The following is a 12,411-nucleotide window of genomic DNA, read 5'->3' as shown; positions in this document are numbered from 1 at the left end:
AACAAGAGAGAGAGCAAGAAAGAGAGAGAGCAAGAAAGAGAGAGAGCAAGAAAGAGAGAGAGCAAGAAAGAGAGAGCGAGAAAGAGAGAGAGCGAGAAAGAGAGAGAGCAAGAAAGAGAGAGAGCAAGAAAGAGAGAGAGCAAGAAAGAGAGAGCGCAAGAGCAAGAAAGAGATGGCAGATGCCATGGAGCAAAAGTAGGGAAAACTATTGTTGTTTGTTTGCAACTGGTCAACTGCCAAGTGAACTAGTGTGTTTCATTGTTTGGCCTGTTAAGAGAGTGGGCACCTGTTTTGCTAACGGATTCATAAACTGATGAGCACTGGGAGTTCGACACATTAATGCATCCTTTTTGAGAAGGAAAACATAAGTGGCCAGATGACCGTACTAAAATGTGAGGGTCAAATGACGTTTTGTGCCTGGGTATCGGGGTGAGAATCGGAGAAAAGGGCTGACGTAGGGTCTGCCACTAGGTCTGGTGCAGGCTGGGGGGTGGGGAGGGATGGTCAGGGGACAGGTGTGTGATGAGGGCAGAAATTGTGTTTGACCAGAGGGATTTCCCCGGGTTGGGCTCCATCTATCACTCAGAGTCCGACATGACATTATTCAGTACCATCAACCATGACATACAACACACACACTGTGCCATGATTAATACCGGTCGGAAAAAACCATGGGATCACATTCTCTCTCTATATACGAACACACACACACACACACCCTTATAACAGCGTCACCACCTGCTCCAGAAATGATTATCTATGGACTCTATTCTCACAGGCAATCTCCTGTGTCTATGGCGCAGCATGATGAACAGCACATTCTCTAATGGACACATAACACCACCAAAGATTTTCAGAGCTAAACTAAGAGAACAAGTGGTGGTTTCCAATGGGAGGCTAGTGGAGCAGAGTGGGCAGAACCTATGAAGATGCGGGCAGAGCCAGACTCAATCTGGGGATATCCTACAAGTCAACTTTCCTGTCAGGAAAGGCCTTCTCTAAGAAGAGTGTGAGCACCGAAACATATTTCTAAATTCAAAGGAGAAAAATGTCATTTTGTAGATTGTAGAAGATGGTTCAAATGAATATTACTTTACAGCTTGTGTGACTCGATTTCAAGGCTGTTCTTGCAGCTTGACCCTTTCCAGGTCACCCCAAACAACCTTCGTAGTTGGCCAGAAGTTCGAACATGAGTTTACACTTTTAGCATAAACCCCGCGAGTGTACTTACTAGCTGGCCAGATGTTCAAAATATGACATGACTCTTACAGCATAAACAAGTTTTCAGTTGGCCAACAGCCAAAGCATAAACACTGTATGACCTTGTGATACTTCCATCTGCTGAGGACAACTATAAGTGGGGGGCTTTAGAATCCTGTCTAGAACATGGTTCCTGTTGAATGTGATTTCATTTGAAAAGAAAAGAAGTCTCCGCTCACATTTAGGATTGATGTTCAATGTAATAACAATAACAGGACGAGCTTTGGCTCTTCAGATCTTCATCAGAGCTTGTACTGTACCTGAGTGTGCAGAGACCTCGTTTCATTCAGTAATGTCCTTTCAGTAATCTCTGGACCTCAGCTCGTCGAGAGGTCCCCAGATCCACCTAAAACACTATGTTTACTAAAACACACAGGAGGGGAATCCAAGGGGGTTCTTTGTTGTGTAAACCACCATAGTTGCTCGGACAGGGATGTCGTGTCTCTGCCATTACCGAGGTTTTAATTAGATTAAGGGATCTCTTGCAGAAACGGAAAACAGAACCATCTCATTCTGGCTCTAACAGGGCCAAACAAAGGCTCCAATTGGAGGCATAAATCTCCCTGGATTCTTCCCTGCTGCTTCTAATTCTCCTCTGTAATTATCGTTCCAGCCATTCTGGTTTAGAGAGAAGTGGGAGAAGCTAAATCATCCAGTCGTGATAAAACTGTGAACTACTGTGGATTGGCTTTCTCCACCCTGCCTCACTTCATCCTACAGGAGCTGGGGAAAAAAACGCCTATAGAGAGGCAAGGTGGCTCTGAGAGAAAATAAGAAACATTTAATTACAGATCTCGTGGGAGACAGGAAGTGGTCATGAGGACTACAGGAAGTCTAGTGCAATCAAAGCTGGCTAACTGCTTTTTCACACAATCCCCAGTGTACACCGCATTACCATAGACAGAAAGACACTGAAGAGCATAGCAACACACACACCCCAGACAAACACAAAGCAACACACACACCCCAGACAAACACAAAGCAACACACACACCTCAGACAAACACAAAGCAACACACACACCCCAGACAAATACAAAGCAACACACACACCCCAGACAAACACTAGCTGGCAACTACTACTACCAATGCCACTTGTGCTACTACTGGTACTGCTACTTCTGGTACTGCTACTACTACTACTACTACTGATACCACTACAACTACTTCTACTGCCACTACTTCTACCGCTATCACTACCACTACTTCTACTACTACAGTGCTACTACTGCTACTACTACATTACAGCTACTGCTACAACTACAGTTAGTGCTACTACTGCTACTACTACAGTACAGCTACTGCTACAGGTAGTGCTACTACTGCTACTATTACAGTACAGCTACTGCTACTACTACAGGTAGTGCTACTACTGCTACTACTAGAGTGCTACTACTGCTACTACTAGAGTGCTACTACACATCAGGCTTACTTTCACAGAACCAAACACATCCAGCCTAATGATGCAGAACAGCCTTTAACCAAGGGACGTCCCTGGGCTTTGAGTTAGGTGAACCATCAGTGGATCACGACTGACCCACAGGGAGGTCTGTTTTAATTAACATGGCTTTCTGTCTTTGTCTTCCCCTTTTGTTATGGTTCCCTGCCCTCCCTTCATGGTCATTATTTCCGTTTGTCATCAGGTGTTTGAATAAAAGGGGATTCAGGGAATTCACCAGAGCTAAAATGTCAGCTAAGAGGCATTGACAATTTCAAATTCCCTGTTTGTTTAGGCTTATTCCACGGTATTTTGGAGGCAGAATATACCAGGAGAGTGGCGGTGATTGGCATGCAGTGGTTGACAGGCTGGCAGCGCCATGCTCAGCTCTGAAGAGGGATCACAATGGGTGGTAACACAACAGCTGGCCTTGGAGAGAACTCATCTCTACTCATGCCCCTACAGATGAGGAAGTGTCTGTAATGGTTCACTTCTGGGAGATAGGATGGGGACACTCCAAAGCTGGCTTTTAACCCCCTACCAGACAAAGACAGAACGGTCCCTTATCCTTTTTCACATTTAACCGGTCCAGACTGGACTAGTGTTACCACCAGGCATTCTGTTAGGGACGACACAGGGTTATTCCTGTCTACAGACACACACAGACACACAGAAATATTAGATCATCTTTATTCTATGTGACATGAATGTACCCTCACATGGCAGGCATGAAGACACTGAATTAGTATTTCCTAGCAGCTAGACTGATGGGTACTGTCTGTGTATGTTTGCGTATGTGTGTGTGTGTGTCTGAGGTGACGGGACACGTTTGGCACTGCCTCTGACCAACCAAGGTCTCACCACCCAGTGAAATGTAACAGCAGAAAGAGAGGCAGAGGTGGAGGGGAGAACCGGGTGGGAAACGACAGAGCAATATTTGCGTCTTAGGAGATGAGGAGGGATGAGTCACCTTGTCAGTTGGAAGCAAGCAGGTTTGGTGAGAAGGAACGTGTGTGTGGTTGTATGTGCGCGTGCTTGCAAACATTTCTCTACCTTGGTTTGTAGTGAACACTGAGGGGCCTGGGGACCTGGTTTCTCTGGGCTTCTCTGCATTTAGTATTCTGGCTGCAGCCTCAACGGGTACATGATGAAAAATTTACAGGTTCTCCGCTTTCCCTTGGGGCTGGCCTGTCGATCTGCCCTAACTTTCCCTCCTGTTTTGCATATACTCTGACACAACTCTATTTATTATACCAGAGAAAACTAGCTAAGGAGTTAAAAGGGAGGAAAATACTGTAGGTGTTCTCTGTGACTCCGCGCGGTCCACAAAGCAGCTCGGTACAAGCCGTCTGTGAGGGAGATGCCTCGCCTCCACCCAGACTGTCACGTTTCATTTGACAACTAGATAACTCACTCGGGATTCTATAGGGAACATTCAGTGGTAACACACGTCAGTAACAGTCCTTGTTTAAGATGACATTTTTAAAACGTCTTTAAATTAAATGCTAGGCTCGTAAACTCGGTCCTTAAAACATTATGGAGGTTTAGCATTGTTAGTAACTGAAGTGCTCATTGTTCCCTCAATTGATCAACCTTTTTCTTCGGTGAAGGGAAGACATAAATCTCAAACCAATCACAGTGAAGAGGCTTAAGAAAATGAAAGGCACATACACATAGGAAGGCCGTGGTCTGTAGGAGAGGCTGTGGTCTGTAGGAGAGGCTGTGGTCTGTAGGAGAGGCTGTGGTCGGTAGGAGAGGCTGTGGTCTGTAGGAGAGGCTGTGGTCTGTAGGAGAGGCTGTGGTCTGTAGGAGAGGCTGTGGTCTGGCTGAATCTCCCTTCCAGCCACTACTAAGGTACACTAACCCAACAAAATGCATTTTGAACCAGTCCTGGCTGTTGTAAAGACTAAGTAAAGCTGACCAAGTTATTCATCATGGTCATTAAAAATGCCAGAGCATCATGAAAGAGTGCTAGCTCAAGGAAAACAAAGCAGAGGTGGAATGATAGAGTCCCTGGGATGGCAACCAAGGACCACACGAGAAGCCTATGTGGTGACCTAGTGAAACCTCAGCACATTTACAAATGAACCGAGGCTACAGCAGAACCAGATTAGGCATCTACAGCTGCACCAGCCAGTATGTGACCGTGTTGTTATGTTCAGCTCAGCCCTGCAGGTTCCTAGAGAAAACAGCAGTGTTTCTGAAGGTGGCCTAAAATCTTTCTACCGAACTGTCGCTCTCTTTACGTCTCCTGCCATGAACAACTTTACAAAGTGATTTCCATGCTCTCAGTGAGTGTACACGCATACACACACATGCACGCACACACACACAGTGCTACACAAACACTCAATACATGACCTTTCCTCAAAGCAAAAGGTTTACGCTGTACTGTTTCAATTAATGTTGGCGTGAGTGTTCCATCATCTCAGTGGCTGACAAACACCCCCCCCCCCCTAATGAAAGACTTTCTTCTTTCAGAGTTCTTAATTACTTTTGTTCCAGCCCCTCTGTTCTCCTCTCAGGGTCCATGAATAATGCAATAACAGGAACTTTGCAACGGGGCGTCTTTAAAGTGCAATCAGGCACAGATAATTAGCTATACATAGAATCAAGTCAACAAATTCTGCGTTGAAAATTGTGTCGCTGGGATGATGTCGACTCTGTGTCTTTCCAGTTACAGTTGGGTTTTCCCACTTCCTTATGCCATGACCAGAGACCCCTCTAGTGCTTTTGTGTGAGTTTCAATGCACTGCTGGATAAGCTTAATCCCACATTGGGTCTTACCGTAATCATAGACAGCAGCCTGTCGTCATGTGGTGGACTGTGACCTCTATTTGCTCAGCGCTCATATACACATGTAATCTCCATAAATCTCTCAGCTCCGCCAGTGCGATTTGGCGGGAAGAGCTGCCCTATGCCTTAATTATCTACAAACAAGGAGAAATACACATTTCCATAGACAAACAAACATGTAGGCCTATGGGTGAAAGAGCACCCAGGATTATCATAGACAAATAAACAGCGCAGGTGAATGAAAAATCCTGTTGGAACAATCATGGGGGGTCTATACCTTACTACTACAAGATGGTGGATCCAGTAGCGCACGTCTGTCATCCCCAGCTTTACCTGTTCAACCAAATCCATGCACTTCCCACCACATTTACAGAACCAAAAAAAAATTTTCTCATCCCATCCTGGCCCAAAATGGCATTACTTCAACAGTAGATCCCTGAGGTCAATAACAACCGCACAGTTGTCTCTCAGAAGTCAAAACGCAAGATAAGCGGGAGGATTATTTACAGATGTGTGCCAGTGAAACATACCGCATTGCAGCAAGCCAAACGCTACTTTCTAGTAAGAGCAGCAGTCGTGCAGCTCTCATGGCCTAGTGTGCATAGAGCTACCATGGCCTAGCATGTATAGAGTTCCCATGGCCTAGCGTGCATAGAGCTACCATGGCCTAGTGTGCATAGAGATACCATGGCCTAGTGTGTAAAGAGCTACCATGGCCTAGCATGTATAGAGTTCCCATGGCCTAGCGTGCATAGAGCTACAAGGTTGTGCAGTCTGTGAAACATGTTAATTGCCTTCGTCCCTGCTCATCTGCTTTATTTGACTTTAGAGTAATAAAAATGAGGCAGAATCGGCTCATCTCTCTCTCTCTCTCTCTCGCTCTCTCTCTCTCTGTAAACCACCACAATTAATTTTAATCTAGTTTAATAAGAGGCCCAATTTGGCTTGCTAATGTAGCAAATTGCAGCCATACAGGACATGCTATTGACTTTGAGTGGCTGCTATTAGACCATGATGAAGGCACTGATGTGTGAATCCCACATCAGACACACATGGAATCAACATACAGACACATGTACAGTAGGCAGAGAAGAATGAGATTTCTAGAATTGGATACCACAATATTGGGAGAAAGGGTGTATACACCGATGAGCCCTAACATTATGACCACCTGCCAAATATTGTGTTGGTCCCCCTTTAGCCGCCAAAACAGCCCTGACCCGTCGAGGCGTGGACTCCACTAGACCTCTGAAGGTGTGCTGTGGTATCTGGCACCAAGGCGTTAGCAACAGATCCTTTAAGTCCTGTTAGTTGCAAGGTGAGGCTTCCATGTATCGGACCTGTTTGTCCAGCACATCCCACAGATGCATGATTGGATTGAGATCTGGGGAATTTGGAGGCCAAGTCAACACCTTGAACTTGTTGTTGTGTTCCTCAAACCATTCCTGAACTATTTTTTATCTGCTGAAAGAGGCCAATGCCATCAGGGTATACTGTTGCCATGAAAGGGTGCACATGGTCTGCAACAATGCTCAGGTAGGTGGTACGTGTCAAAATAACATCCACATGAAAGGCAGGATCCAAGTTTTCCCAGAAGAACATTGCCCAAAGCATCACACTGCCTCCGCCAGTTTGCCTCCTTCCCATAGTGCATCCTGGTGCCATGTCATCTCCAGGTAAGTGACACACACGCACCCGTCCATCCACATGATGTAAAAGAAAAAATTATTCATCAGACCAGGCCACCTTCTTCCATTGCTCCGTGGTCCAGTTCTGATGATCACATGCCCATTATAGGCACTTTAATGGGCATGGGGTGAGCATGGGCATCCTGACTGGTCTGCGGCTACGCAGCCCCATACGCAACAAACTGTGATGCACTGTGAGTTCTGATATCTTTCTATCAGTACCAGCATTAACTTTTTCAGCAGTTTGAGCTACAGTGGCTCGTTTGTTGGATCGGACCACACAGGCCAGCCTTCGCTCCCCACATACAATAATGTCATGGCTGATCGGTGTAAGAACCCATCAGGTTCTAAGAAGGATCAATACATCAGTAAATAACCTATATCTGGACCTATATCTCCAAATGGTGTAATGATATTGTACAGCGGCAGAGCTAACAACCACAGCATAACATTCCTCAAGAGTAACATAAATTAGGAGCACAGGTATGGAATCCTATGTCTCAAGTAAATAATTTAGATAAGACACAGCTCTGAAAATGTGTTGACTCTTGAGGTAGGCCTGACTGAGTAAAGCCTTCTGGATCTTTTCTGCACTGAGCTGGGTCTTGCCAGGTTTAACAATAAAGGGGCTTGGAGAGGCTGGAGGAGTTGCTTCACCCACCATTCACCTGATTCCACCCCCCTCATCCCAACCTGATGTCCATCTGGCCCTGTATGTAGTTGAATTGCACCATCATACTGCTGCAAAATGAAATGATCACGTCTCTGTCATGACATTCGTGATGTATTGGTGGTTCAGACGGGCAACTGGTAATGGAAACATTTAGTTCTATAGTAAAGCATTTAGTGTTGTAGAACGTGATACATCATTGCTGCTTCTTATCTCTTCTGTGAAGGAATGGCTTTTAATCAGATCATATGCTCAGGAGACCATTTTCAAAAAAGCTTTGGATACCGGCTAAGAAAAGAGGTGTTATCAAATCATGCTAGGTAGCAAGAACGAAGCAGCAGCCACCTTCTCTCAAGGTAGTGACATAACAAGGTCTTGTACCAGACCAGGCCAAATAACACCAACACCAAGTCAGATACTCCCAAAACGCCAAGTTGTGAGACCATTTCAACTGTCATTTCTACATCTGACAGAAAGTCATGGATTCAGTGATGGATTTGGGGTAATATTATTTTCACAAACAAGAAAATGTGCGACCAGATGTAGATGTAATAATGGAACCTGACTTGACATTATAGAAAGGGAACCTGATGGACAGCACATGCCTACCCTTTAAATAAGGGAATCTGATTGACAGAACAAAACAACCATTTTAATTAGGAAACCTAATGGACAGAATAAAACAACCTTTTTAATTAGGGAACCTGATTTTCAGAACAAGTCTACTATTACAGGAAGAGAAACTGATTGACAGAACAGGCTTATATTTCTAAAAAGAATGATAGAACAAGCCTACCTTTAGTGGGTTCTGTGCGCTTGGGGAGATCCAGCGTGTCATAATTCTTGTCATTCTCTCCGTTTTTTCTGCCTGTACAAAAAGAGGACAACCACAGAATGGAATGTGACATTCACAGACAACCAGATGTCCTAAACACAACTGCAGTACCCGTGTCACATACATACACAGTACCTGTGAAACATTTGGACCCAGCCCTTCTGGGTGTGTCCAAGTGTCTGACTGGTACTGTATATGTGCACTCACACGCAGAAACATACATACAGATGGACACACACAGACTAGATAGTATGATGTGCATATACAGATACCATGAACAGACAGGAGATGACTCACATCACACTATCAGCCTACACACAAGCAGCTGGCCTGTCTAGGCAGGACCAGTGGGAAACACCTTCACTACAAGAGACAGCTAATGGATCTGTACATCCATATCTACAGCAGAGGGGGCTCCTATGTGACAGCGTGAGACCATGCTTCCCAGCATGCTCTGGGGGAAATACACTGCAGACTCCGACTTGGACTAAGAACTACAGTCCATGTTCCATTTCACCACCAAGACTTACCCGTCTTACCTTGCTCTCCCCAAACACTAACCAAGAGGTTAGGCTATGTGTAGACTAATATCACTATGATGTTGGGCTAGGTTTAGACTACTATCACTATGATGTTGGGCTAGGTTTAGACTACTATCACTATGATGTTGGACTAGGTTTAGACTACTATCACTATGATGTTGGGCTAGGTTTAGACTACTATCACTATGATGTTGGGCTAGGTTTAGACTACTATCACTATGATGTTGGGCTAGGTTTAGACTACTATCACTATGATGTTGGGTTAGGTTTAGACTACTATCACTATGATGTTGGGCTAGGTTTAGAATACTATCACTATGATGTTGGGCTAGGTTTAGACTAATATCACTATGATGTTGGGCTAGGTTTAGACTACTATCACTATGATGTTGGGCTAGGTTTAGACTAATATCACTATGATGTTGGGCTAGGTTTAGACTACTATCACTATGATGTTGGGCTAGGTTTAGACTAATATCACTATGATGTTGGGCTAGGTTTAGACTACTATCACTATGATGTTGGGCTAGGTATAGACTAATATCACTATGATGTTGGGCTAGGTTTAGACTAATATAACTATGATGTTGGGCTAGGTTTAGACTAATATAACTATGATGTTGGGCTAGGTTTAGACTAATATCACTATGATGTTGGGCTAGGTTTAGACTACTATCCCTATGATGTTGGGCTAGGTTTAGACTACTATCACTATGATGTTGGGCTAGGTTTAGACTACTATCACAATGATGTTGGGCTAGGTTTAGACTAATATCACTATGATGTTGGGCTAGGTTTAGACTACTATCACTATGATGTTGGGCTAGGTTTAGACTACTATCACTATGATGTTGGGCTAGGTTTAGACTAATATAACTATGATGTTGGGCTAGGTTTAGACTAATATAACTATGATGTTGGGCTAGGTTTAGACTAATATTACTATGATGTTGGGCTAGGTTTAGACTAATATTACTATGATGTTGGGCTAGATTTAGACTACTACCCCTATGATGTTGGGCTAGGTTTAGACTAATATCACTATGATGTTGGGCTAGGTTTAGACTAATATCACTATGATGTTGGGCTAGGTTTAGACTAATATCACTATGATGTTGGGCTAGGTTTAGACTACTATCACTATGATGTTGGGCTAGGTATAGACTAATATCACTATGATGTTGGGCTAGGTTTAGACTAATATAACTATGATGTTGGGCTAGGTTTAGACTAATATAACTATGATGTTGGGCTAGGTTTAGACTACTATCACTATGATGTTGGGCTAGGTTTAGACTACTATCCCTATGATGTTGGGCTAGGTTTAGACTACTATCACTATGATGTTGGGCTAGGTTTAGACTACTATCACTATGATGTTGGGCTAGGTTTAGACTAATATCACTATGATGTTGGGCTAGGTTTAGACTACTATCACTATGATGTTGGGCTAGGTTTAGACTAATATCACTATGATGTTGGGCTAGGTTTAGACTACTATCACTATGATGTTGGGCTAGGTTTAGACTACTAATCACTATGATGTCGGGCCAAGATTGGATTACTAACACAGTGATGTTGAGCTAGGTTTGGATGAAGAATTTAATCCTACAGTAAAGCAGCAGCAAAATGAAGAGAACAAACAAGTGAAGTCCTTGAAACTTTTCAGTCTTGGTAAAGAGCCAAAATACTAATGCTACAGTAGCTGTAAGGGGATAGCCGGTGAGCTGAGATAGAGGAGACAGGACATAAGGACACTCACCTTGATTAAACCATTCCTCTACAGTTAGCCAAGGAAGCAGGAGCAATGCCAAAAAACACAAGCAGGGACAAGAGAACAGTAAATGATAAAACAGGTTGGGCAGATTAGAGGTTAGAGACAGATTAATATCAAGTGAACAGTTCAGTTTAAAGTAAACGTCAAGCTTTAAAATTGAGAGAATAAATGAGAACGAAAGAGGAGTATTGGAAGGAGGAGGAGTATTGGAAGGAGGAGGAGTATTGGAAGGCTAGGTCAGAGGGAAAGACCGAAAGGGAGAGAGAGAGAGATGGAGAAAGTGGGAGACAGAAAGAGAATTTGAAAGACAGAAAAAGACAGGGAAAGAAGGATCAAGAAAGAGACAATGGAAGAATAATAGAAAATAAGTACTTGGGGCAAGCAGACAGTAAAACCCATTAGCACTGCACAGGTGCTCTCTTGGGACAGTGTTGAAAAGAAGCTGTGCTTTCAGTGTGCTCGGCTCATTAGATAGTGTCAGCTTCTCAGCACGATGCAGTGCAACATAGAACGTGGTGATATAGCATAGTGGAACAGCCACAAAGGCACTTAGCCAGCCACACATAACAGCACAGGAATACAGGAGTCAAGACGAGAATGATAAAAACTTTGACATCAGCTAAATAAGCTGAGCCTGAAGCGACTGCAGATGGTAATTGGTCTAACGGCAGGTATTGTGGGGGGGGGGGGGGCATAATTTAGACCATTTAACTCAGGTAACATATTGCTGGGAGAGACTGTTGGTTGAACACCACTCCTGAAAGATCTGACAACCTCTTCACGTGCATATGCTTATTTTGCAGGGGTGTGTTCAGTGTTTTAAATGCCGTCTCTGCTTCACAGTACACCTCCAGGGCCTGTGAGCCTAAATACACCTCATTAAATGCTGTGTACAATAGCAGCCGGCTGGCTAATTCACTTGAGATTGCCATCTACAATATTCATCTGTAAACACACACACACACACACTTCTAGAGGTCCCATGGCTTTCTTGGACTCTAAATCAGTGGAATTATCATCCCCCACGAGTAGCGAGGGGTCAAAGAGATTGTAGTGAGGGGTCAAAGAGATTGGGTCTCACCTCATTGGATATGTGATTAATTGCTGTCATTATTTGTTGTTGGAGAGGGACCTCGGCTTGTTGTTCAGCCATTAGTCAGTGTTTGAGAGGTAGCCTATACTAATTACATATCTAATTACATCTCAGTCTAGGACCAGAGGTTGCCTATACTAAATAACTGTCTACTAGGGCGAAATATCTTTAGGCTGAAGGCTGAGGTAAATAGAGTCCCAAATAGCTTAAATAATGCCAGAATAGGCCTGAATACAGACAGAAAACTATTGGACAGGACCTTTTTTGTTTAGATTCCATTGTAGCGTACATTTTAATAGATGTTTTACATAGA

At 43.9% G+C, this 12,411-nt stretch overlaps 1 protein-coding gene across 13 annotated transcripts in view; it reads right to left on the bottom strand.

The window, feature by feature from the left end:
* Positions 1–12,411, bottom strand: part of arvcfb (ARVCF delta catenin family member b) — a 196,959-nt gene that overhangs the window by 22,518 nt on the left and 162,030 nt on the right. For 10 of the 13 annotated variants that reach the window (XM_020052608.3, XM_020052617.3, XM_010876584.5 and 7 more), the window contains 2 exons: positions 10,991–11,008; positions 8,648–8,719 (listed from right to left, as the gene is read on the bottom strand). In XM_020052608.3, coding sequence (XP_019908167.1) covers positions 8,648–8,719; positions 10,991–11,008 — 90 coding nt within the window. The remainder of the gene's footprint in view (positions 1–8,647; positions 8,720–10,990; positions 11,009–12,411) is intronic. The other 3 variants (XM_020052611.3, XM_020052612.3, XM_020052609.3) reach the window with 1 other exon arrangement.

This window comes from Esox lucius, chromosome 13 (genome assembly GCF_011004845.1).
Source record: "Esox lucius isolate fEsoLuc1 chromosome 13, fEsoLuc1.pri, whole genome shotgun sequence".
NCBI classification, from domain to species: Eukaryota; Metazoa; Chordata; class Actinopteri; order Esociformes; family Esocidae; genus Esox; species Esox lucius.
Note: the sequence above shows the minus strand (reverse complement) of the source record. Positions and strands in the feature narration are given on the sequence as shown.